The sequence below is a fragment of the Ziziphus jujuba genome, chromosome 4 (genome assembly GCF_031755915.1).
Source record: "Ziziphus jujuba cultivar Dongzao chromosome 4, ASM3175591v1".
NCBI classification, from domain to species: Eukaryota; Viridiplantae; Streptophyta; class Magnoliopsida; order Rosales; family Rhamnaceae; genus Ziziphus; species Ziziphus jujuba.
In genome coordinates, this window is record NC_083382.1 from 27,415,083 (window position 1) to 27,442,596 (window position 27,514).

General features: G+C 32.3%; 3 protein-coding genes and 1 long non-coding RNA gene across 10 annotated transcripts; all 4 read left to right on the forward strand.

The window, feature by feature from the left end:
- The first annotated feature begins 896 nt into the window (after window positions 1-896).
- Window positions 897-2,875, forward strand: LOC107416463 (uncharacterized). 4 transcript variants are annotated; one of them, XM_025073128.3, is made up of 2 exons: window positions 897-1,043; window positions 2,002-2,875. In XM_025073128.3, the coding sequence occupies exon 2, from the start codon at window positions 2,107-2,109 to the stop codon at window positions 2,356-2,358; it is 252 nt and encodes an 83-aa protein (XP_024928896.3). In that variant the 5' UTR covers window positions 897-1,043; window positions 2,002-2,106; the 3' UTR covers window positions 2,359-2,875. The 4 variants fall into 4 exon arrangements, with proteins under 4 accessions (XP_024928896.3, XP_024928897.3, XP_024928894.3 ...); XM_025073129.3 differs by having other exon boundaries at window positions 900-1,043; window positions 2,005-2,875; XM_025073126.3 differs by having other exon boundaries at window positions 912-1,140.
- Window positions 2,876-6,702: 3,827 nt separating this feature from the next.
- Window positions 6,703-12,024, forward strand: LOC107416459 (uncharacterized). 2 transcript variants are annotated; one of them, XR_009638544.1, is made up of 5 exons: window positions 6,703-6,801; window positions 7,264-8,921; window positions 11,038-11,282; window positions 11,436-11,504; window positions 11,734-12,024. It is a non-coding gene; the product is annotated as an uncharacterized LOC107416459 (long non-coding RNA). The 2 variants fall into 2 exon arrangements; XR_009638545.1 differs by lacking the exons at window positions 6,703-6,801; window positions 7,264-8,921 and adding an exon at window positions 10,837-10,851.
- A 3,450-nt stretch (window positions 12,025-15,474) lies between these two features.
- Window positions 15,475-17,638, forward strand: LOC107416461 (uncharacterized). Of its 3 annotated transcripts, none has more exons than XM_016024944.4 (3): window positions 15,475-15,870; window positions 16,182-16,395; window positions 17,247-17,638. In XM_016024944.4, exons 1-2 carry the CDS (start codon window positions 15,544-15,546, stop codon window positions 16,392-16,394), a joined length of 540 nt encoding a protein of 179 aa, XP_015880430.1. In that variant the 5' UTR covers window positions 15,475-15,543; the 3' UTR covers window position 16,395; window positions 17,247-17,638. The 3 variants fall into 3 exon arrangements, with proteins under 3 accessions (XP_015880430.1, XP_015880428.1, XP_015880427.1); XM_016024942.4 differs by lacking the exon at window positions 17,247-17,638 and adding an exon at window positions 16,695-17,005; XM_016024941.4 differs by lacking the exon at window positions 17,247-17,638 and adding an exon at window positions 16,711-17,005.
- A 6,610-nt stretch (window positions 17,639-24,248) lies between these two features.
- On the forward strand, window positions 24,249-25,262 carry LOC107416452 (metalloendoproteinase 1). Its single transcript, XM_016024938.3, has one exon. It carries the CDS (start codon window positions 24,249-24,251, stop codon window positions 25,260-25,262), a length of 1,014 nt encoding a protein of 337 aa, XP_015880424.2.
- The last annotated feature ends 2,252 nt before the right edge of the window (window positions 25,263-27,514 follow it).

Consider the following 27,514-nt stretch of genomic DNA (forward strand, 5'->3'; position numbering starts at 1 on the left):
TGCTTTTTGCAAGATTAAAATTTATTTTCACCTCCCATTTTATACGAAATTACAAAAACATCCTTCTCTCTGTCTACCGGTATTTTTTTTCGACGAACCTACAGTATCTACTTTACTTTTCCTACATTTGTATCTGCTTCAATGGCACTTTCTCTTTCTCTCTGTCTTGTAGATGTTTCGTTTCTTTGTGATCTTAAATTGGTATAACTGGGAACAAATAGTTTCGGTAACAGGAGGAACAAGACCCACACCCTTTGTGTGAGGCATGGACACCACTGCTTCCATCTCCAAAAGAGTTGTTGTTTTGGAGAAAGCCTGAGATATTTTATTTGGTTTCTGTTTAAATCCTATGCTTTTTTTGATGGGTTTTCATTGTTATGAGTTGTGCTAGTATTTGGTCATTTAACACTTTCCCAAGCAAAAGTGTCGACATACTGTGTTTATAGCAGGGTGAGGGGCAAAGAATTTTAATAGAAGAGACCGACCCAAAGAGGAAAAGAAAGAAAAATAAATAAATAATAAAAGGATGTTTTTGTAATTTTGAATAAAATTGCAGTGTAAAAAAAAAAAATTTAAGCCGTGTAAAAAGCAGTACTTTTTTTAAATTTTTAATTAGGAAGATCAAGAAGGAAGCAAGTTAGCTGCAGTGATTGATCATCCTCATAAAAATACAAATACAAATTCGAATGATATCAGATGCAGCAAAATTTTAAATAATTTATAAATTAGATTATTTATTTAGAAAAAAAAAAAAAAAGAAAAGAAGCCCAAAGACATGGAAAGTAACTTTCATCAAGATTAAAATTGGCATATTGGACTGATTGGACTTCTCTGTGTTGGGCCACCAAGACTGGTTGGACTTGGACCTCAACACAGTGTTTGGAAAACAACCCGGATTCCCATCTTTTGGTTTAAGCGGATATCCAAACCCACATGGTCTGTGCGAAAAACCACCAAACAACGCCCTTCTTCAACCCCTGCGCTTTGCCTTCTTCAGCCGCCTCTTACAAAGCACAATGCTCCATCGATTCTTCTTAAGCTCCGTAAGCAACAACCAAACTTTTCCCTTTTACTATCACTTCTAAGCAGAACACCATTTTTGACTAACCACTGACTCTCTGATCTTCCTTTGGGTTTCAGGTAATTTTATTAACCAATGGGTCTTTTGGGTTTAAGGCTTCAGATAATTTTTTTTTTTTTTAATTACTTGGTTTCTTGATAATTTTGCTCCGATTTTTGTATTATGAAAGCTGTATTTTTTTTGTTAATTATGGATGTTCTGATGTCATTTCCTTGCTATTTATAATTTCTTTTATGTTTATTTATTTATTTTTTAGATATGATAATTAGAACATAGTGAACTGCCAAAAAAAAAAAAAAAAAAAAAAACAATTGTGATTTATGGTCTGAAAAGGATCATACAGTGTCCATACTGTAGCACCTTGACCTTTCATAAACTTTTTGTTAATGCCTCTGCCAGTGGGCAAGGGATATCTTCATCGACTCCTTTTGATGGGTTTCTTCCCTACTCTTTATGTGGTTTGTATGCCAATATATAAATTAGTGGGGAGTTGGGTACCCATATCTTTGTTGGAGCTTAACTCCTTTTTCATTATGAAATTACAAATAGTTGTATTTTACAAATTTGATCATGTCTAGTTTCTATTTTGAAGGATGACTAAGATGCTAACTAATTCATGTTTGGCAACCTATATTATTCTTTACCTAATTTTTGCTGACATTTAAATTGATTCTGTTTATGTTGATTGTGGTTCTGAAATATTTATGGGTTTATATGTTATTTGGTAAGTTTGGATTTGATTAATAGGAACATATTATAGTTTTGAAGGTGTAACTCTGTAGGTTGTATAATCCCTTAACAATGAGCTTTAAAAGTTAAATGGTATTGCAGTTTTTTAAGGAAAAAGTAATTCCTACCTACTTTCTCATTCAACTGAGTTCAGAAATTTAAAAGGTTATCTGTATTCAATGTTGTTGCAGCAGCTTGCAGAAAGAGAGTGTTAATCTAAAATAGGAATAGAAACACATAATGACATAGAAGATCAGAAAATTACAACAAGTCATCACGATATTGGGTGGAGAGTAATGTTAGAAGAACAGTATCGAAAAGCCAAAGAGAATGCAGAGACTTACCCCTATGTGTGGGCTTCCTACATTGTTGTATATGGTGGTTTTGCTCTCTGGACTACCTACAGGTGGAGAAAGCTCCGCAAGACCGAGGACAGAGTGCGAGGCCTACAGGAAAGGTTACGCAAGCTTGTTCAAGCTGAAGAATCTACAGGTTCTGCTGCCTCTGTCGAAAAGGTTCCACCATTTGCTGATAAATCCCCAAAATGAAATGATTAGCTGATTTTGTTTAAGATTCTTTACCCCTTAAAAATTGCTTGAATTTCAGAATGGATAATAATATTTGCATGGTCAACTGGGGAAAACACTAGGAATGAATGTTCTTGGGGGTTCAAGTATCGTTCATCTCCTTGTCAAGTTGTAGTTAGGAAAAAAAAGAAGTCTGAATTAGAGTAAAGTGAGGTTAAGCATACAGTGAGTTAATGAATGTATGATTCGGCTAATCCATTTCATTGTACAAATCTTTAGTGAAGTTGGGCTCACAGTTTTGATTGACTTTCAAATATAAGTTTTTATGCTTTCTGACTGCAAAGAATCTTAAACTTCATTGTTTCTGCTTTCTCTATTTGCAAATGTGGATTGTTTTATATTCATATTATATTGGCTCAGTATTTGGTGCTTGCTGATGGTAATTGACCCTCAGTATTACCTCAGGTTGGATAACCTGCCATCTGTAAGCTTTACCGTTATCTCTTGGATTAATGTTTTTACTTGGAAAGTTGGAATATACTGCTTTGCATATAGGCTATCTCTGGATTTTGGAATTTTTCTTTAGAACAGAGAAATAATAATACAAGGTTATAGAGGTAGGTGAGCGTGTGAAGGAGAGAGCTTTTATTTTATTACTTTATTATTATTATTTTTTTTTATTGCTTTCTGTAGTGAATATTAATTATTTGGATCGAAATGTATTAAAAAATATATAAAATTATAGATTCTATACAGTTATTATTATTAAGTCGTTAGTGTAGACTAAGAACCTCCATTTTTGTGATCACATCTATACTATTTTATATACTTGGAAGCCCTGGTTAGTGAAAGTTTTTCCTCTGTTGCTCTTTATTTTTTCATCTATTAGAGACCACCAAAAATAATAATGATTAAAAAAAAAAAAAAAAACACTCACTAACTAAAATCGATAGGTGGACAGTTGACAGCTATCAATTTCATAAAAGTTGTTATAATTCACTAGCTCAAATTTTTCCCTAAAAACAAGGTTAGTTATTAAAATTCATCACATATGGACATTGCAAAATATCTCCCAATAGTGCACTGGGGGGACCTGACTTTGTCTCTTTCGTTATTTTATTTTATATATTCTTACTTATCCAAAGTCAATTCAAGCATCAAAAAAAGTTGTCTAACTTTTGGACTGAAAATGAAAAGCACTTCCATGGTTCCATGTTACTAGCCAACTAAACTATGGTATGGTGCCTCTATAAATAGGGGAAATTCCCTAGAACTCATTGCAGCAGCAATATATAATATATCCATTGCAGAAGTGAGAAGTACATAGTAGCAGCCATGGCACAAGAATACCTGAAGGAGTACAGGCGTTTAATGAGCAACGATGATCTTCAGGCTCCATCTGTCAGGACCCGTCCAGAATTCCTTCCCCGGAACCCTAGACAGCCCTGATCCCAGGAAAACCCTACCGAACCCTCCAACGGAAAATCCGGCAGAGCCTCCCCTAAGGGATTTACTTACCACAAATTACCTGCACTGAAAACACACTTCTAACAACATCCTCTTATTCCTCCCACAGTCTACAAATTGTTTCCACAAATTTCAGCACTTCAATATAAAAAAATACAGTAATCCAGTGCAAGATAAATACAACCAGAGTGAAAGAAATAGTACAACTGCAATAAAGAAGAACAGGGTACTTCACGAAGTAAAACAGCGATGAAGATCAAGTCCGCTCTGGATGAACACCGACAACCTGGTACCTAGAGGAACGGAATTTAAGAGTGTGAGATGCTAATCATCTCAGTGAGCGACCCTACTACTATACCATATAATATCACAGTAATAAGTATAAATAATAATTATTTGGAAATAATAATTTCTCTCAAAACCCTTACAATTCTCTCAGTTGGAAAGGTTCCCCTTTTAAAACATTTTCACAAAACCCTTTATTCATATTCTCCGAAAACCAAGACATCAAATAATTAAATACCGGAAGCAGTAATAATTAATTTTATTTTTCCAATACAGTTTCCAAACATTTTATTTTTAAAACACAGTTCTGAAAATCATTTGATGCACCCACTATATATCAGTGGCGCCAGAGTACCCAGCGTCCCGAGGTACTGCCAGACAGGAGGTTATAGAGAGAAACCGGCATACGGTCGCGTGGCGTCCTACTGCGCCGCTGCTAACCTGGTGTCCCGGCCAAAGGGGGGTGGCCACCCTCTCCGATGGCATCCACAGGACACCCTCATAATATCACCTGCGCGCTACTCACACCCACCTGCGTGCTAATCATATCCGTGTGCACAATATCCATATCACATATACCATATCACATAATCAGAACACCAGTACGTGCACGGTGCATCTAAAAATCATAAAATCCATAAATTTAAATCATAAAACAAATTTCACATTTTTCATAAGCATAGCGGGCATAATCCATCCGCTTGAACCGGGAAATTCTCCACAATTTCTTTATAATCAATGCCATAAATTCCATGATTTTCAAATCCACCAACTCCCAAATCCATCAATTCAAATATCCACATTTTCCCAACAGCATAAATAATTTCTCGAAATATCATAATCAAATCTCATAATATTTCATGGGCATATTTTATAAAAATTGAAATCACCAACATAACCAAATATTTTCTTTGAAATATTTGAAAATCAAATCGTGCCCAATTTACCATTAAAATCACACCAATTTCAAAATCCTCAAAACCATAGCATAATTTCACATGGCATAAATTTGTAAAATGCACATGTTCTTAAATCCAATAAATTCATAAATAATTCCACAATAAATCCAATAAATATTTGGCACAAGAAATTAATTTCCAAATATTTAAATCACACATAATATATTCACCAATTAAATTCCCAAAATTAATTTGAAGGTGGGTCACTCACCTGGAGCACGCAATTAACCCACGATCCACTACGGGATCAATTCTACGACTCACCGGTGCTCCTAGAACAAAATTCACAGACAGTCAAATAAATTAATATTTTATTCGGGTAAATAATACCCGGTACCCGGGGGGTCAAAACACAAACGATATCTAGAATTTACGAGTTATATACCGAATCGAAGCTTGAGTGATGCTAATCACAGATCCGGTCTTAATTTTCGATGATCGTACCCGACGGGGTTTGAATTTCGTCGGGAAGCTTTTCGGGTTTCGGCTCCGCAATTCTCCCAAACCGTCGCGAATTGGCGGAAACGGATGCCGGATTTGGGTTCAGGAGATCGAACACAGCGGACTGGAGCTGGCCGGAATTTCGGGTACTCGCCGGAACAGTAATTTCCGGCGGGCCGCCACGGTCACCGGCAACCGTCGCCGACGGCGGCGCGTGCGGTGGCCGTTGGCTGTGAAATTTTGCAGTCTTGTAGATCTTGAGGAGAGCAACCCAACGGGACCGGCGGTGAGCAAAACGGAGGTCGGACGGCGGAGAAATCACCGTTTGAAGATTTCCGACCCCTCGCAGGAAAACGCTCCGATCCCGGCGCGTCGGTGGTCCGATGGCCGTGATTTTTGGTGGGTAGGCCGGACTTGAGGAGAGGATCAAGGCTGTCAGGCGCGTGTGGCCGGAAAATGGCCTGAACAGTGCCGATTCGCGGTGGCCGGCGGTGGAGGGGGAAAAATCGCCGCCAAACTTCGGACGTCCGATCCGGGCGCGTCCGGCGGCTGTTCGCCGTGAAATTTGGAGGTTTTGCCGAAAATGAGGTGGGCAATCTGGATGGCCGGCGCGTGTACAGTAACTAGGCCGAAAAACGTGAAAATGACCGGCGGCCGGTGACTCTCTCTCTCTTTCTCTCTCCTCTCTCTCTTTCTCTCTCTTCCCCGAGAGTTTTAACAAATAAAAAACCCTACGTGACACTGTTCATTCCACGTGGACCAATCAGAAGCTGACACATGGCGTTTCACTGTTTACCGACCCAAAAACATTAAAATAATACGGTATCCGGTAAACTTCAAACGTCCATAACTTTTTAACCGGATGTCCGTTTTGAGCGTGCCGCTTGTCTGTGAACTCGTATCGACGAGCACTTCACAACCATGCATGAGTCAAAGCTCAATTCCCCATAAACAAAAAGTCAACTCCGGCACCCCTTGGACAGTTTGGACGGCAACTTGTTTCGTCCATAACTTTCAAACCGTAGCTCCGTTTTCGACGTGCTACCAGTTTACGAACTCGTGGCATCGTGCACTTCGCCACGGTACCCTGGTCAACTCGAAATTTCCACAAAGTCAAAAAGTCAACTTTTGACCCCTTTCGGTCAACGATCAACGGTCAACCTCGGTCAACGTGCACGGATTCCGGTGCGATTTGGGACGGGGTGTTACACCATCTGTGGTGAAGAGTAATAAAAAACAAAACCAATATCAACAGGATCCTCCAACAAAGCCCATTCATGCAGTAGCTGAGCAAACTGCTGAACAGAAACAGGTATATTAGAGCTTGTTTGGGATTGTTAATTTTCATGCTAAGTGCCTAAATCTCATATATATATATATATATATAGATGTACATATATTTATGGTTTGGAAGAAGTATTTTTGGATGATTTTTGATGGATCGAAATCATTCTTCTTTGTAGTGGTCAAGGACGTGCGGACGCCTTCCTATAAATATATATAGGACGCAGGGACACCTTCGTATAGCTACAAAAAATTCAGCGTTGAATAAGGTAAAGCTTTGTCTATATGAATATTTTAATTCTGTTATTCGTGTATAAAATATCAATGAGATTTAAAGACCAAAAAGAATAAAATAATTATTATATGGGAAATGAACCAATCATATCCTGCATTTCTAGTATATATTATTGTATTATTGATATTGTCTTCTTAATTACATCTGAATATACACATATATTTATCCGAGAGGTATTGGTTGTTTATTTTGTAGGTTAATCCGGGAAGTGCTAGTACATACCATATATAATTGATAAGGAAATCTATTAAGTGACTATAGGCAATTGTTAAGAGGGGGACTCGTAAGCTATCCATGGCTTGAGCTATATATTTCATAGTGTTATAATGCGATGTATTATAATATATTTGTATCTTATAAAGCGTATATGTAAATAAATCATGCTTAATCTTACTCATCTATGACAAGCATGGTTCAATCTTAAAGGGATATCCTTTAAGAAAGTGATGTATTTATGAATGTTATATATGAATGGAATTTTAAGCTAATTAACATACATAGTTCGAAATAGATTCTTTTTTATTACGCACTGTAATTCTGCTATTATAAAGTATAGCTACTTAAGAAAGACCAATTGCAGATGTTGTAATTACTTTTGCTAATTGTTAACTGAAACCTCGAGGAGGGGAAAAAAATTGAGAGAGAATTTCAAAGAGCAAATTAAAAGTAATGCTCTGGTTTTTGAACCTCAAAGAACTGAATGGTACAAAGTCTTTAGATGGCGATCACGTTCCATATTGTAAGCTTGGACATATAGATTAAAAATTAATTAATGCTAATGTTTCAAGTATTTTTTCAACAATCAAATGATAATAAAAAAATAAAGAGTTTATCTACATGAGGTAGACAAAGCTTTACAGCACTATGTATTGATTTTTATTAAAAAGACAGGAAGTCAGATAAAGAAATAATAACAATTAAAATTTACGCTTCAAAAGATCAATTTATTAACAATGCAAAAAATAATTATCTGATATAAATAAAGTGTTTTTTTTTTTTTTTTTTTTGTTGTTGTTGTTGTTGTTGTCCGGTTCAAAAAAGATGATTCTAATGGATGGTTGGACCCGAGCATCTAGGAACATAGGCCTCGTTTGGGAAACAACCCGGAATTATTGAAAATTTTACTGTGCTTTGGTAACAAATGTTGTAATTTCATATAACAATGGCTATTATGTCGTGATTTTGCTGGTTTATACTTTATATTACACATTTTAATAAATACGAAGGACCCAAAAGATTGCTTTGGAGTTTCATGTTGATTTGGGGAAAATGTTTTATTATGTTGCCATTCATTCATAACTTTTATATGGACTTTTTGGGTTCTGATAAATGCTAAAAATTAGTAAATTTCTTTAATCAAGTTAGGCTCACAGTTTTGATGAATTTCGAATAAAAAGTTTGTAAATCACTTCCTTCTAACTTCTAAGTCAGAGAGTCAGTCTTTAAATTATTTTTTTTTTCTCACTTCTCACAAAATTCTACCCAATTGATAGATTGTGATGCTAAAATTTGAGCATATTCTTGCTTGGAATATTTTCAAGTTTTTTTGCTCTTTATCTCCAAAATGACCTGTTTTGAGGCCCCTACAGATCCTTTCGGATTTATTATGGCTGGCTCAATTCTATTCATTTGAGGGCTGTTTAAAATATCTTGTACATTTTATCCAGAAATATCTAATTTTTAAATTAAAAAACAAACTAGATAACACATAAGTAGGAGGATATGTATGAATCGCATATGTTTGGTTTGGGCAAGTGATTCGTATATTAACATAAAGCTTTATTCTAGTGCAGGAGATAAAAATGGAGAGAACAATTCCAAAGTGACTGGAAGAGAATCGAAATATATACAAGGTGAAACGCATAAAGATATGTAATAATTTATGCACGAACCAATAAGAACTTGACATCATCGCAAATTGGCCAATTAAGTATATTTATTGTATTACTTAATTTCATCAATAATTTCTTTTACATTTTCAAAATATTCCCCTTATATGATGAGAACCTGATGAAGACTCTGTTTCTTTCTTTCTTTCTCTTTTTTTTTTTTTTTCTTTGGTAAATTTTTTTGATCATATTCATTCTTATTCTAAAATTGAAAAAGAAAGTGTTCAACCATCCATGTTAAAAAAAAAAAAAAAAAATCCATGTTAAGATAACGTATCATATTCCATTATAATGTGGTGCAGTGAAAGGTGCTCTGAAAGATTCTCTAAATTTTGGACTCAGAGTCACATAAGAAAAAAAAAAAAAGAAGTTAATTATACTTTGATATATTTGATTTATAGAACTTTGTAATTTAAATTTTTAATTTTTAGTGATTTAGATTTTTAATTTTTTAATTTGTTGTCGATTAGTCCAATTTTCAATTTAGATAAACAAATTGACAAAAACTTTGCCCATACGGTTGCTTTATTCTTATTAATCAATACCTTAATCTATTTATTAGTCTATAAGTTTTTAGATAAAGCTGTTATCATTTATTTAACAAAATTAGAAATTGGACTAATTTATGACAATTTGAAAAATCAAAAACCTAAATTAGTATTTTGAAAGTTAAAAGGTTTAAATTTGCAAAACTCTTTAAATTAAAGTGTAATAGTTCATCTTTTTGTCAAGTTTGTCACTTGCTAATAGGGAAAAAGGAATCTGAATTAGAATGAAGGGAGGTTAAGCGTACACTGAATTGATGAATGTATGATGCAGATATTTCATTTCATTGTACAAATCTTTAATGAAGTTTGGCTCATAGTTTTGATCGACTTTCAAATTTAAGTGTTTTTCTTTCTGACCATGGAGAATCTTAAACTTGATGGTCTCGGATCTCTCTGTTTGCAAATGAGGATTGTTTCATATTCATAATCATATTGGGATCTAAACCTTAGAGTACGTAGGTTGAAATAATTATTGTCCTTAAGAAATAAGAATTAATAATTCTTGGAAATAAAAAAAAAAGGTGGAAAAGAATAGTTATTTCTATTCTTTAATTTGGTGTCAGTATAGAAAAAAATGTGGTGGCGAGGGGCAAAAAAACAAAAAAAAAGAAAAAAAAACCATTGTAAAGTAGCATTTTTTTTAATTTTTTTATTTTAGGGAATATATATTTTGATGTTCTTAAAAGGAATTAGTAATTTTTTATTTTGAAGAATTGAGATTCTATAGTAATAAATTAATCCAATTTTAAAAATCCAACGAAATAAAAAAATATTACAATTTTAAAAATACATATTTTTTACTCTACCACTTAATCCATCAACCAAATATGTTCTCAATGTAACCTTTGATTTTTTATAATCTGCCATCTATAAGCTTTATCATCCTAAATCTCTTGAATTAATATCTTCACTTGGAAAGTTGGTATATACTATTTTTCTTATAGGCTACGTTTGAATTGTGGAATTTATTCGGAAAACAATTGATACAAGATTATGGCATGTGAAGGAGACAGAAGTTTTTTTTTTTCGCCATCTTTTTCTGTAGTGAATATTAATTATTTGGATCGAAGTGCATTAAAAAATATATAAAATCATAAAATGTGTACAGTTATTATTATTAAGTCATTATTGTAGACTCCGTATATATATATATATATATATATATATATATTTTTTTTTTTTTGGGTGGTGTGGCTAGGCACCATACACCCCTTCTCTTCAAGATTACTAACAGAGATGGGATGTAGTACTCTGCCACTTGAGCTGCCACTGTAAATCAACTGTAGACTCCATTTTTGTGACATATATACTATATATTACATACTTGGAAACCCTCGTCAATGAAAGTTAGTTATCAAAATTCATCACATATGGATATTTCAAAAATATCTTTCTTTCCTTTCTTTGTTATTCTTTTATTTTTATATTATATATTCTTCCTTATCCAGAGTCATTCAAGTGTCAAAAAAAAAAAAGGTCTAAAGCATCTTTCATGTTACCAACCAACTAAATTATAGTGTCTCTATAAATAGGGGAGGCCCTCTAGAGCTCTTTGCAGCAGCAACATATCAATATAAGTTTGCAGAAGAGAGAGAAGTACATAGTAGCAGCCATGGCACAAGAGTACCTGAAGGAGTACGTGCGTTTAACAAGCAACGATGATCTTCATTCACCGCCAACTGTAGTGAAGAGTTATCAAAATCAAAACCAATATCAGCGGCTACCTCCAACAAAGCTCAATCACGCAGTTGCTGAACCACCTGCTGAACATAAACAGGTATTGAGAGCTTGTTTAGGATTTTAAGTTTCATGCCAAGTGCTTAGTTCTCATATATATATATATATATACACACACATATACATATATTTATGTTTTGGAAGAAGCATTTTTAGTTGATTTTTGATGGATCGAAATCATGCTTCTTTGTAGTTCTCAAGGTGGTGCGGTCGCGAAGATGAAATTTGCCCCAACAGGAGAAAACCTAAGCGTTGAATAAGGGTAAAGCTGTATCTATATGTAAATTTTAATTATGTGCCATTTCTATATAAAACATAAATGGCATTAAAGACAACAAAAAAATAACAAAATAATTATTATGTGGGAAATGAAACAATTATATCCAGCATTTCTGGTATATAAATTATTGTATTATTAATACTGTCTTCTTAATTATACCTGAATGTATACATATATTTATCAGCGATAAATTGGTTTGTTTATTTTGTAGGTTAATCCTGGGAAGTGCAATTACGTACTGTTTATAATTAATAAGGAAATCTATGTAGAGGGGGAATCCTTGGCGATCGATGACTTCAGCTATATATTTCATAGTGTTAGAATGTGATATATATTTGTATATTATAAAAGTGTAGATGTAAAAAATATCATGCTTAATCTTACTCATCTATGACAAGCATGGTTCAATCTTAAAGGGATATCCTTCAAGAAAGTCATGTATTTATGAATTATATATATGAATAGAATTTTAAGCTAAATAACATATATCGTTCGAAACAAATTATTTTTTATCTCTCTCTCACTCTCTCTCTCTCTCTCTCTCTCACACACACACACTATGATTCTCCTACTATTATTATTATTTTTGTAATAATAATTCAGCTATTATAAACTATATATAGCTATTTAAGGAAGACCAATTGCAGATATCGTAATCATGCACTATGATTCTGCTATTATTATTATTATTATTATTATTATTATTATTTTTGTAATGATAATTCTGCTATTATAAACTATAACTATTTAAGGAAGACAAATTGCAGATGTCATAATAGTTTTCGCTGAACGTCAGGAAAAAAAAAAAGACATGGAAAGAAAATTTCAAAGAGCAATTTAAAAGTAATACACGCTTTGGTTTTTACTTCAAAGAACTGAATGGCATAAAGTCTTCAGATTGAGACCACATTATAAATTGTAAGCTTGAATGTATAAGTTAAAAAAAATTAATTAATTAATGCTTCTGTTTCTAATATCTTTTGAACAATCAAATGAAAATAAAATGATAAAGTGTTTATCTGTACGTGGGGTAGAAAAAGGTTTTGCAGCAGCACGTATTAATTTTTATGAAAAAGACAGGATGTCAAGAACCATAATATCACTCAAATAACATGTAATTTCATGGCATTAAGGAAAATAAAGAATTATAATTAAAATTCATGCTTCAAAAGATCAATTTATTAGCAACAAGAATATTAATGCATTGTCAAGTAATATTAGCTCAGTTGGTAAACCAATCACATTTATTATTGGAAAGTTATAAGTTTGAGATATTGAAGTAAGAAAATGAAGAAATATCATAAGTGATAAAAAAAAAAAAAGAATATTAATACTTTCTTGATAAATAAGAGCAAAATATAATGAAACAAATACTTGCATCCTTCATATATCATTGAGGTCATGTGTTTTTTCACCTTGGAAGAGTGGTTTCTTTAAGTGAGAGAAAATCAGAATAATATATGCTCATTGAGGGAGGATAATACATGTGCAATATTGAACGCATATACGGGCTCATAGTGAATCCAAATCAATCTTTCTAAAAAGAGTTCAATAAAAATTTACAGAGTCTGTTCATTATTTAGCATAATTGAATCCAAAGTGTGCATTTTTGGACCTAATCTTGTTGATACATGTGCAATATTATAGGAAGAATGAGGAAATATTATAAGTGATAAAAAAAAAAAAAGAATATTAATGCTTTCTTGATAAATAAGAGCAAAATATTGTTGCATCCATCATATATCATTGAGGTCATATATTTTTTCACCTTGGAACAATGATTTCTTTGAGTGAGAGAAAATTAGAATAGTATATACTCATTTTTCTAAATGAGGGAGAATAATATATGTGCAATATTGAACACATACATAGCTTTATAGTAAATCCAAATCAATCTTACTGAAAAGAGTCCAATAAAAATCCACAGATTCTATTCATTATTTAGTAGAATTGAATCCAAAGCGTCCATTTTTGGGCCTAACCTTGTTGATTGCCCCGCTCCCATCAACTACAACTTATGAAAAAAATAGTTGTCTTTCCTATATCAACTGTTCTTGTGCATCAGCTTGTGGAAATAGTGTGAGAATACAACGGACCCAAAAGAATAGCGCATCAGCTTCCTCTTTACCTCTCTCTCTCTCTCTCTCTCTCTCTCTATATATATATATATATATATATACATGATTTGGAGAACATGTTAGAAATTACGATTGCCATTCATTCGTAACATTTTTATGGACATTATAGGTTCTTAAAATGGTAAATATTATCAATTTTCTTTACTTAAGTTTGGCTCACAGTGTCAATGAATTTCGATTAGTTTGTTAATTACTTCCTTCTAACTTCTAACTTCTAGGTCTCAGAGTCGGTTTTTAAACTTTTTCTTACTTTTCACAAAATTCTAGTCAATTGATTTCTCTTTTTTTTTTTTTCTTTTTTTTTTTTTTTTTATAGATTCTGATGCTAAAATTTGAGCATATTCTTTTTTGGGATATTTTCAAGTTCTGTTACACTTTACTCCAAAATGACCTGTTTTGAGGACCCCTATTAGATCCTTCGTTTTGGATTTATTACAGCTGGCTTAATGCGATACATTTGGGTTGTTCAAAATAGCTTGTTAATTTTATCCCCAAATATCTAATTTTTAAATTTACAAAAGAAGGAAAAAAAAAAAAAAAAAAAACTGAATTGACATAAAACTAGGATGATATTTTGAATCGGCATATGTGGTTTGGGCAAGTGGCTTATATATTAACATAAATAATCACAACTTTATTCTAGTTTCTGTAGAGATAAAAATGGTGATAAGAGAGAACAATTCCAGTGGTGACTGGACGAACCAGAAGAGAATCCAGGTATAGACAGTGGGAAACGCATAAAGACATTTATGCATAAACCAACAAATAAGAACTTGATCTCATCTCAGCAAATTAAGTATGTTTATAAAGGGTATTACTTAATTTCATCAATAATTTTTGTACAAATTTGTTTGGATTAGCCCAGAAGAGTTGTACTTTGGTTTTAAAGTTCATCACGTTTTTCCATACATTTTTCAAAATATTCCCCTTAGTGCACGAGAACTTGATGGGGACTTTATTTCTTCCTTTTCTTTTTTTTTTTTTTTTGACCATATTCTTTTCTTTGGGTAAATTTTTTTGACCATATTCTTTCTTATCCAAAAGTATCGAACGAAATCATCCATGTTCAGATAATATATCACATTCTGCTGCAACGTGTCGCAGTGAAAAGTTGACCAAATTTTGGACTCAAAATCACATTAAAAAAAAAAAAATTGCATATATATATATATAGATATATATCTAGTTAGCTATAGTAAAACCTCTCATAACCGTAAAGTTGGGATCAAATTAATTTTATAACTTAATAGAATTATAATTAAAAGTATTTTAACTTCAACGAGAAGAAGTCCATATGTCGACGAATTATTACATATTGATAAGTTTATAAATATTGTAACAATTTTAAAAAGTAGATTGTGGCCCCAAATAATTTTATATAAATTTTTTATACCATATTGAACTTCAAATTGAAAGTACCATATATATATATATATATTTCCAATATATAAATAATTATTATTATATAGATGTAAAATTCTTTAATATAGGATCTAAAAATTAAAATTATAACTTATTACAATTTAAAATTTATTTTTGTTCGTAACTATCTAAATTCAGATGAAAACTTTTTATAATTAGGTAGGGTTATTTTAATATTTGGTATTATTACAAAGAAGTACGTGAAGCACCCACTAAATCGTAAAAAAAAGTTATCCATGTGAAGATAATATTCTAATATATTATGCTGCAACGTGTCGCAGTGGAAAGTTGTCCAAATTTTGGATTAGAATCACGTCCAAAAAATTAATTAAAATAAAATAAAAGAACTTGCACGTTTAAGTAGTTGACTATAAATACGTGAAGGCCCCCAATAAATCTTCACAGCAAAGATACATATCGATAGAGAGAGAGAAAGCTTATAGAAAGAGTAGATTTCAGCCATGGCACAAGAGTACCTGAAGGAGTATATCCGCTTAACGAGAAATGAAAATCTTGAAGAACCACCTTCAGTCAACTATTATCAAAATCCAAATCAATATCGCCTTAATGTTCCCCCCAAGATCACCTATGAACCTCATTTGGTGAAGGCTAAAACTCATCGTTTCCAGACTACTCATGAACAACCACCACCACCACCCAACATCAATACTGGTGTGGTCGCCCCCGCTGTCACCAGACCATATAAGCCATCGCCATCGCCATCGCTGGTGGTTAACGGTTATGAATATCAGAATGACACTATCTATGATCAGGAACCACCTGAACAGGTAATATATATGTATATATATATATGAAAACTTTCAGATATATTGACCTATAATGTGAACATCGGACAACATGCTATAGAGGAATGCTTTCCACGATATGTTGTCTGATGTGTATCATGATTTTGTGTAATATATATATATATATATATAGTACTTCTCTTACTAGGATACTTTAATGGGTACTTGATGCAGAATCACTCATTTATTGATCATAAAAAACTGGCAATGTTTACATATATATATATATATTTATATATATGTTGATGTTGATGGAGATAGTTAAATTAGTAAATGGTGTATATTGTTTGTAGAGCTCAACGGTATACGGGCGTAGTCATGGTAACATAAATAGTCGCAACCGGCATCAGTCAGCAGCTGCAACCTCATCTACCCAAAAAAATTCAGGCCGTAAAGGCACTCCTCTTTACGGGCAAAGCTACAACTCTGCCACTAGCAGCAACAGCATCAAAACGGATAACAAAAACAAATTTCGACCTTTTGTCCGCGAATCATTATATGGTTAAGGTGAGGGCTACCCTATATTTATTTTATTTATTTTAAATTTATATTAATCTGTATACATCAAGTTTTAAATATTATATTAAATTATTAATGATGTAACAATATTCATTCCAGTCAAAATATATATACAAATATATGACCAAATATAAATAAATTAGTAAATCAACACCGCACACTGTGTTCTGTTCAAAACAGGGTAATATACGTCCGTATTTGGTATATATACTACATGTCTCGTATATGCATCGTTAATATTTTCTACTATATTACACAGAGATATAGTATTTACTTATCAAAAACAGTTTGTTTATTTTGTAGGTATACGTACATGTATCCTGGGAAGTATATATTATAATTAAAAAGGAAATCTCTTTGTGGCTATTGATCCAGAGAGACTACTCAACTATGACCTTCTTAGCTATCTAAACTATGTGGTTGGTGCTGTTAGTGATATACGCATATATATATATATATTTGTATGTATGTATGTACATTTTGTAAAAGCAGAGATCATATGAGTGCTTAAGAAGCTTGCTCATCCGTGAGAAGCTTGTGTGTACAGCCTTGCATGGCACAATCTTAATCAAGGGAATAAGATACATTATATCCATAAGTTTCTTTTTAATATATATATATTTTTTTAACTCATTAAGAATTTATATGAGCTCTCAGTAGTTGTTTTCAAAACACAACTACCTCTACTACAAGAAACTGATCTATAACTAACTAGATAGTTCTTATATAACTAAAATTGCTGAGCTGTACAAGTATTAGTAACGGAGCAGAAGGAGCTTAGCTTAAATGACTTCATAAATTCTAACACTTACTCTCAACTGTTTTTGCTAATCTTACAGATACGATTCCACAATAAATAAAGTGAAATATCTCCAGGTATATAGTAAGAGAGGAAAAAGGAACAGAGTCATGTTTTTTTCTCCAACCCACGTAGACTGCACTTGGATGGAGCTGAGTTAGACCATTAATCCACCATTGGCTGATCAAATTGACTTGTTTTGGGTGACTTTGCATGAGATTGGACATCTTCTTGGACTTGTTCATAGTTTGGATCCGAATGCTTTAATGTATGCCCAGGTTACGCATGGAGCTACCTGGAGAGCTTTGACTAATGATCTTACTGGCATAGAAGTTTTGTATTCCACCCGGTAATTAGAAAAGCGAAGTCGGATTTTAAATAAGAACACATTTACTATGTTAAAAATGGGAATATAGTGTTATCTTTTATTTATTTTGATGCTGGTAATCTGTAGGATAATTTCTTACTCATTTAGCTAGCCGTAAAGAATAATAATGAAATTTCCGTATACGAAACAAAATCATTTTTCTTGGATTCTTTTATTTTAACTTGAGTAAAGGCTTTTCATAGCTGTTTGTTTGGAACAAGGTTAGTTTTTAATTTCTACTTTTTATCTTTTTTTTTTTTTAAATTGTATTTAATTTGTTTATATCATCACATATTAGCTAATGATTGTTATAGTTTGTTCACATTTTAATCAACTATTTAAACTAAAGAAAAAAAGTTAAAAATTTAAAATCAACACAAACTGAAATTATGTTTAATTTATTATTTTTAACTCAAATTGAAGTTATATTTAATTTAATATTTTTTTTTTCCTTTTTCTTGACTTTATCGTTAACTTAGATGCCTAATAAATTTCAACCACTGAATAACACTAGAGATAAAGAAATTATATATAATTAAGTAGAGAAAGATATATAAAAAATAATAATAATAATAATAAAATTAAAAACCAATCGCGTTATTAAACAGTACTATATGTGTGAGTTTTCAATTTCTTATTCAATTATTTCTTAACTCCTTTTTTAATTTTTTTTTTTCCATTTCAAAAACGAAAAAACTGCTGGGCACTTTCAAATAAACAAATAACTAACAATAATAATAGTGATAATAATAAAAATAATAATAAAGTTCAAAGAAACCATGGAGACAGATCGGCAACGTTCTTTGTCACTGTAGTTGAAGAAAAATGCTTATTTCATGTTCTTGATGGTGAAATTATGGATGAAAAAAATATTGAGGAACTAAAGCAAGTCACCAATCTAAAAAAGAGGTGTTTGAATGTAAAGAGGCAGGAAAGACATACCATGAAAAAAAGTAAAGAATGAGCTCGAGGGATTGATTAACTCGGAGAAAAAGTTGATTTGTGTAAACATAGAACAAACAGCATAATGAAATGGACTTCTCGCTGACGTGACTAAACTTGAATTTTCATATTCTTCAGTTAAGAGAGGAATTGAAAAAAGACACAAATTGTCCCTCCTTTAGTCTCTGTGTTTGTTTACACTGTTAAATTGTTTTAATAGCTAGAAAACGTAAAATGGACTAACGCTGCAAGTTTTCCTATAGTTCATGATGCAAAATATAGAAAATTGTTTGAGGGTGTAATGTGTATAATCCAATATAGTTAAGGGTACAATAGTGTCAATATCCCTATTTAATAAAAACTGTTCCTTAGCTACTGCTTATATATAGAAGCTGTTCATTTGAAGCTTTTTTTTTTTTTTTTTGGTAGTTTATTTATTTTCTTTTATTTTTTTAGGGCCAATAAGATGGCTGGTTGTTAGGATCCGTCCAAAATTCCTCATCGGAACCCTAGACAAGTCCTGATCTTAGGAAAATCCTACCGGATCCTCCAATAGAAAATCCAGCAGAACCTCCCCTAAGGGTTGGACTTACCACAATTTTCCTGCACTGAAAATACACTTCTATGTACACCACCTTATTCCTCCCACATTACCACAATTTAAGTTCCACAACTTGCAGCACTTCGATAACAAATTATATAAAAGGCATATAATGGAATCAATTTAGTAAATAACCAATTAAGATATATCATCAGAGATTCTCGTCTGCCCACACCACCCACTTAGTGCTGCACATGTCAATTTCACTTTAATATCGTGTTAAAAATATGTCAATGCGTAACATAGAAAGAAAAGTAAAACAACATCACATTAACAACAAAATAAAAACAATAACAATGTTTTAATGATACTGGTATTAATATAACTTGCCTTAGGGCTATGGCATTCCCATACATGCATTAATGTAACTTGCCCGAGGGCTATCATATAACTATACCTGCTCAAGGGCTATCTCACCTATCCAAAGGCTACCACTTGTCCGAGGACTATTATACTTGCCCGATGGCTATCTTTCTTGCCCGTAGGCTGTGATATTTATCCGAAGGTATCATATGGTAGTAGTAATAATATAATAACATCGATTAAGAATATTGGTAAGATATTAAATCACAATTAGATAACGTAACATAAATACATAAAATTATATCTTAAAATCCATAGCATAAAATGAAATATGCACGCTCGTAATGGAGATACGTACGATACCTTCTGACATGCTACGTGATTCATGATTCCAGCTGTCGCCAGCACTTTGTTACCAATACAAACCAGGGTGGTTGCCTATATTGGTTGTCCGACCCCCTGGACTCGTAGGCAACATGGTTATGAGGCTAGCTTTACATGGACCACATTGGTTTGCCGCCTCCGTATGGTGCGATATATACAGTATAATATCAATAATATAATATACAAATATATGTACGAAAATATAAAAATACTTGATATATCATACTATATACCAGTGGTGCCCAAAGGTACCCAGCGTCCCGAGCATCGACTGACAGGAATTTAAAGAGAGAAACTTGTATACAGTCGCTTCGGCGTCCCGAAAGCGCCGCTGCTTAAACCGTCATCTCGGCCATAGAAGGGGGCGGCTTATGGCCAATATCAAACTTGCCTGCCCTCGGTCCGATGGCAACTCATGGGAGATATTACAACTTGCGCGCTCATCCACATATACAGTACAGAACACTGGTACGTGTATGGGTGCATCTAAAATAAATAACCATATTTATTATTAAAATACGTAATTTTTCCAAAATTCACCGTGGGAATTATACCATTTTTTCAAATTCACCGTCCTACATTTTTCTTAAATAATACCAGCATAAATCCACCGATAATAATATACAAATAATTTTTCCCCAAATTATAAAATCAATTAAATAATATTCCAAGGGCATAATTATATAATTTGAAACCACCAAACTTAACCAATATTTTCCTCGAAATATTTGAAGCCAAATCATGCCCAAAAATAATATTAAAATCCAAATACACTTAATTAAATGAAAACACCTTGCTCATACGTAATGAATACAATTAAATCACAATAATAAAAATCAAGAATTCCTTAATAAACCAAATTTCCATTTAGCATCAATAAACATAATAAAATTTAAATCATAATTTCATAAAATTAGTCTTTTCCTCAATAATTCAATATAATCAATTCCGCAAACTTTCAAATTAATTCATACTAAATGTCAATAGAACCACATACAATTCCACAAATAATTAAGCATATAAAGACACATTTTATTAGCTGTCATAACTTCACAGTAACCTCCCAGTAAAGTTAACAATAATTTAACAGCAGTTTAAAATCTATAGCTTTCCAAACTTAAGAAACATTAATTCAACCCATATTTATGTAATTCAACACAATTAGACATCATCAATATAAATAACAATTATTTAAACATCACACATACATTTTTCAGATTACCACATTAAAATAATATTATTTTATCCAAAAATGGCATCTTTCAAAATACTCAATCACAATTCACAAATAAGGTACCAAATTGAAGCTTATAACGAAGACATCAAGAATATACCTTCAATTTGCCCCACCGCCGCTGGAGATGGCCGGAATCCCATCGGGGAGTCACGGCCGGTTTTGAACTCCACAATATCCCACAAACGATCGAGGTTTGAGCCAATTTGAGCTTGGAAACAGACTCAAGGGGTTTAAATTGGTGGGAATGGACTGGTTGCACGGCTGATAGCCACCAGAAAACCAGCCGACGGGGAGGAAGCCGACTGCCTGCTTTATGCGCTGATCCTGGCGCATTAGCCACTCCACCGGCAGGAGATTAAGTGGCTGAGGTCGTGCCATTGTGGGTCGCCGGTCTGTCCAGTGTGTGTGGCCTTCTGCCATCCGCACAGTGGTCAATCGGTCGGAGATGAGGGAGGAGGAAGGTGGACCCGTCGCGGGGGGGGAGGAAGAAGAAGAAGAAGAAGAAAATCCGTGCCCCCCCGTGTTTTTCCCCCTTTTTTCCCCACGTGGGGAGAAGGAAAAAAAAAAAGAAGAAAAAAGAAAAAAGAAAAAAAGAAAAAGAAATAAAATAAAATAATTAAATACTATTAAAATAATATTATTGTATAGAATAATAATAAAATAATATGGTATTTAACCATAGTTGACATGTGGCATCTCACCGTTATGACACATGACATCTTTTATTAAGTCACACATGGCACACTGTTCACATATTTAAAAATAATAATAAAATAATATTAAAATAATACTGTATTTGAAAAACTCTACAGGTCCATAACTTTCAAACCATATGTCCAAATCGGACGTGCCACTAGTCTATGAACTCGTATCGACGAGTACTTCACAACCATGTATGAGTCAAAGCTCAACTTTGCATGAACAAAAAGTCAACTCCAGCACCCCTTGAACAGTTTGGACCTCAACTTGTCTTGCTCATAACTTTCAAACCGTAGCTCCGTTTTCAACGTGCTACTAGTCTATGAACTCGTGACAATGTGTACTTTTTAACGGTACCTTAGTCAATGTAAAATTTCATCAGGAGCAAAAAGTCATCATTTGACCCCTTCTCGGTGAACGAAGGTCAAACCCGGTCAACCTTGGTCAAATTTGAGAAATTTTTGATATATTTTGGGACGGGGTGTTACACTGGTTGGATAATCAAACAATCCAACTTCCATCTCTATGGGAGTTTATTGATTTAGTTTTCGTATTTCTTTAATTAATCTCTTTTATGGCTGACATATAATACCAATTTTAATGAAAGTTGTTTCTTTTTGTCCAAAAAATATAGATTAGGATTCTTTCCATTTTTATAGAAATTGAGGAAATCAAATTGATTTAAACATATGATGCTACTTGTTTCGGACAAATTTAAACCATTAGGATTTTTTTTCATAATGAATGATTTAAACAAATTTAGGAAATAAGAGAGATAGTTGAGAGTTTCTTATTTAAATCAAAATATTTTCTCATGGTTTTTTGAAAAAAAAAATGAAGTTCTCTAAATCATTAGGTTAATAAACCATAAATTTTTTGATTCCTATAGTTCAAATTGTTCTAATTTTAGTAGCTACGATATTATTAGTTATATTAATTTTTCTATAATATAAAATTTATTTGCATACTTCTTTTTATTTCTAAAAAACAAATAACCAACATTTGATAATATTCACATTAATTTTTATTTGAAAAAGTACTTAATAATATTTTATATTATTTTTCTTCAAAAGTATTTTTTTTTAAAACATAAATATTAAAGAAATTAATCTTATTCAAGGATATTAGATCTTGTTTCCTTTTAAGTAAATGATTTGATTTAATTATAATCATTCAATATAAATTAAACCAACATGAAATCCCCTCTCTCTATAAATAGAGAGGATCTCAATAAATAATAAGAAAGGTACTGAATTTGAAGAAGTTATTTTAAAATTAGTTACATTTAATTGGACTAAACATAAAATAGTCCAATTCAATAGATGGATATGAAATTTTAAAATGTTTTCACGAGGATATGTAAAATATGGCCTTCACTGTATCATGACATAATATTAATGCAACTGTGCGCATTGACATAACAAATAGATTATATAGAGGTCATATATAATTCTTAATTTATCTTTGACCAAAGATACATTTTCGATGGTCATGGATTTCTGATTTAAATAATGGTTGACCATGTGATAAGTGTCAAATGTTGTCATGTCACTTTCAAGATTTTAAATTTAAATTCAAATATTAATTATAATTTATCTAATGGTTCAATCTTTTTCCATAAGTATTTTTGACTTAATTAAATTAGGAATTTTTTGATAAAATACATACTATATATATATATATATATATTGTATTTTTTATTTAACTAAATTAGGAATTTTTTGATAAAATACATATATAAAAGATTCTTTAATTTCAAGAGATAATTATGCAATAAGTGTTAAATGTTGTAACGAGTCTGTTTCTTATTAGGGAATTCTTAATTTAATTAAAATTGGGATTGTTTTGTAAAATGCTTATAGGTTGATTGCATCTAAAAGAGTAAACGGGATATGACAATTTTTATAACTTGCCATGTGAGTATTTGTGATTTAGTAAAGTTAGGGATTATTTAATTAGAAAATTATTAGAGTTGTCACATCTCATTTAAAATTTTAGATTTAAATTTAAATATTAATTATTCTTTTATATATCAACTGGTTAAGCTTTTACATTCAGAAAGAGATTAATTATATTTCATACCAGGAATGGAAACCAAGCGACAATTAATGATAAAAGGGATATTCTCGAGTGCATCAAATATATGATTTTATCAATTAATATTTAATAGCATATTGTTAACTCCCTACTCACATATATTGTCTTGTCAACTGATATATATTACGTACATTAGGAAACTATGCTATATATGCACTTGCCAATTTAGCAAGTCACAATTTGTTGCATCTCATATCAGTTTTTCTAATTTTAAAAATACGATTTCACAAACACTGTTTATAAAAGAGGAAACAAGGAATACTTTGTTTCCATTTTAGCGAATTGAGAATAGAGTTATGAAATATCTTCGCTATAAAGTAAGAGAGGAAACAAGGAACAGTATAAATAATAGCTTTAACCTCTCTCAATCAACATACCCTCTCTCATACAGAAAAAAAGTAGAATAGTTATAATGGCGGCCATTTTCACCTACTCTTTGAGAGCTTTCCTTCTCATACTCCTAACAAATCTCCCTCTTTTTGTTCTCTCAAGAACCTTGGATCATACACATACACATATACACCCGCATTCGAATCCTTTGTCTTTCAACTCTCTTCTCAGTCTAGAGGGACTAAGCAAAGGCCAAACTGCCAAAGGCATTTCCAACCTTAAACGTTACCTCAATAGGTTCGGATACCTAAACTCCGACGATGGCAAAGACTACTTCGACGAGGTTTTGGAGTCTGCGGTGAAACACTATCAGCAAAACTATAATTTGAATGTTACAGGGAAGCTTGATTATGGTACCATCAAGCAAATGGAACTTCCGCGGTGCGGAGTTCCAGATAGTGGTTTACGTGGTCATAGAATTCATACTCATGAATTCCACGATGATGATGATTCAATCATCAAGAACATTAACGGTTCTTTGTATAAATTTTTGGATGGAAATCCCAAATGGCCATCTGAAAAAACCCATCTCACATACACATTCGCATCCGCTGTTCAACCCGTCCCTTTGAACGTTCTGAGGTCGATTTCTGCTCAGGCATTTTCGGAATGGCAGCAGTATTCTCGGTTCACCTTCGAGGAAGGCCCTCTTTCGGGTTCGGATCTTACTCTGGGCTTCTTCGTTGGTGATCATGGTGATGGTGTTCCCTTTGATGGGCCTCTTAACATCTTGGGCCATGCTTTTTCTCCTCCCGATGGTAGGTTGCACTTGGATGGAGCAGAGAGTTGGACCGTTGACCCACCGTTGGGTAATCAAATTGACTTGTTTTGGGTGGTGTTGCATGAGATTGGACACCTTCTTGGACTGGCTCATAGTTTGGATCCGAATGCTATTATGTATGCCCACGTTACTCCTGGAGCTTCCAGGAGAGCTTTGACTCAGGATGATATTAGTGGCATCCAAGCTTTATATTCCACCCCGCAGTACCAACGACGTCGGATTTTTTTGAAGAATACATTTAATATATCAAAATAGCAATATTGTTATCATTTATTTTGATATTGGTAATCTTTAGGATTAATTTGTTCTTAATTTCCAAGTTTTCTTTGTTAGCTGAAATAAAATTATGAATTTTCTTTATTGAATTATTATTGAAGTAATTTTTTCCCCTGCTTTAAATTGTTTCGAATGAAATAGATTACAGAGGAAGTATAAAAAAAAAAAAAAAAAATTATAAGTAGAAAAATGTTATCTATCAATGGTAAGATTATATCATATGACAATTTAATTGACTTCTCTTAATGATTCACTTTTCCATTTAATAGGATTTTAATATAAAAAATTAATATATAATAAAAAGCATTCAATTAGCATTTGCAAAAACTCTAAAAGTATTAACTTACAGAAATTTTTGCCCAAATTAAGGGTTAAAAATTATTCATTGTCAAATGATTTAGTAAAAGATGATATGATGTCACCATAGTATGAAAATAAAAATAAAATAAAATAACAAAACAGATGGTCTCAAGACATGGTTCCATGTTCCCTCTCACAAACCCATATTGATGCACACGGAAAACCTATATGATGTGATAAATTTTGTGAGAATGGACGATCTATTTTTGGTCCATTATATGCAAGTTTTTCTCCACAAGAGGCTCCATTTCTTCCTTCTCATGTGCTTAACACAGCCACCTCTACCTTAATTAAAAATTATAGCTCTCTCAGTACGTTTAGAAAGATGAAGCAACGTAATATTTTTCAGATCATTTGTCTGTTTCTTCGTTAAGGAAAACAAGATTTTAGGTCATATACACAGTTCTTTCTATTTATAGTTTTTTATTACCTGTATACAAGTATATGAATCTCAGTGAATTTGAATGGAAACATCCTTGATCAGGATTTCCCAATTCTAACAAGGTAAAAAAAGCATGTAAAAGAAGATCTTACCTTTTACATTTATTTTTTTTTGGTTTTTTTTTTTTTTTAACTCTTTCCAAATTTTTGTGATTATTTGTCAATTGAAAGGATCCAAATCCCTATATATAAATACATATTTTGTCAGGACCCATCCAAGATCCTTCACCGGAACCCTGAACAAGTCCTAATCTCAGGAAAACACCACCAAACCTTCCAATGGAAAAAGCCGATAGCATCTCCCCTAAGGAAAAGACTCACCACAAAATTTACCTGCACAAACATACATTCCTATATGGTACCACCTTACTACAATAATTTCCACAGTGGTAGCACTTCGATAATAATTTATATAAAACACATACGTATATATATATATATATATATTTATATGCAATAGGAATAATCAACTAAATAAACAACCAATTATACCTTTAATCATTCACATCTATCCACACCACCCACTTATTACCGTACATTTCAAATATTGTGTTACAAAATATACCGATGCATAATATAGGAAGAAAAGTAAAACAATCATCTCATTAACAACAATAATAATAATAGCAATTGTTTTCATGATAAAATAGTACTAATATCATCTGCCATATTTACTCGAAGGTAATTACTTGTCCAAGGATTATCACATAATCACAGCTGTCACAAGGACTATCTCACCTGCCCAAAGGCTAGCACTTGTTCCAAGGACTATTATACTTATCAAATGGCTATCGTTCTTGTTCGTAGGCTGTGATACTTGTCCGGATATACCATATGATAATAATAATAATATAAATAATACTAATAATAAAAATAAAAAATAAAAAATAAAAATAAATAATGGCAATAATAAAAATAATAATAATAATCATAATGATGATGATAATATTAGTAATAATGAAAATAATTGTAAACATAATTTTGATAAATAATAATTGTAATATTAATAACAAGAATAACATTAATAATAATAATGACAATAAAAGCAATTAAGTATAATGTTAGAAAATCAAGTTATAAATAGATAGAATAGTACGAGGTCAAATAATATTTTAAAATTAAAAATATATTATGAAATATACACTCGTATCAGGGATACAAACGATACCCTTTAACATGCTGCACAATCCATGATTCCAGCTATCGCCGGCACCCTACTACCAATACAGTCCGGAATGATTGTCTAGATTGGCCATTCAATTCCCTGGACTTGTAGGCAACATATTTATGAGGCTTGCTCTTCATGGACTACATCGAATCACCGTCTCCGTATGATGTGATACATACACATATAAAATATATATATATATATATATATATATATATACAAAAGACACTTGATGCACATATTATATACCAGTGGTGTCCTA

Excerpts from the sequence above, each read along its gene's own strand:
- LOC107416452 (XM_016024938.3), top strand. The coding sequence starts at position 24,249 with ATGGCGGCCATTTTCACCTACTCTTTGAGAGCTTTCCTTCTCATACTC.
- LOC107416463 (XM_025073128.3), top strand. The coding sequence starts at position 2,107 with ATGTTAGAAGAACAGTATCGAAAAGCCAAAGAGAATGCAGAGACTTAC.
- LOC107416461 (XM_016024944.4), top strand. The coding sequence starts at position 15,544 with ATGGCACAAGAGTACCTGAAGGAGTATATCCGCTTAACGAGAAATGAA. Across the intron at positions 15,871-16,181 it reads ATCAGGAACCACCTGAACAG|AGCTCAACGGTATACGGGCG; the intron begins GTAATATATATG and ends TATTGTTTGTAG.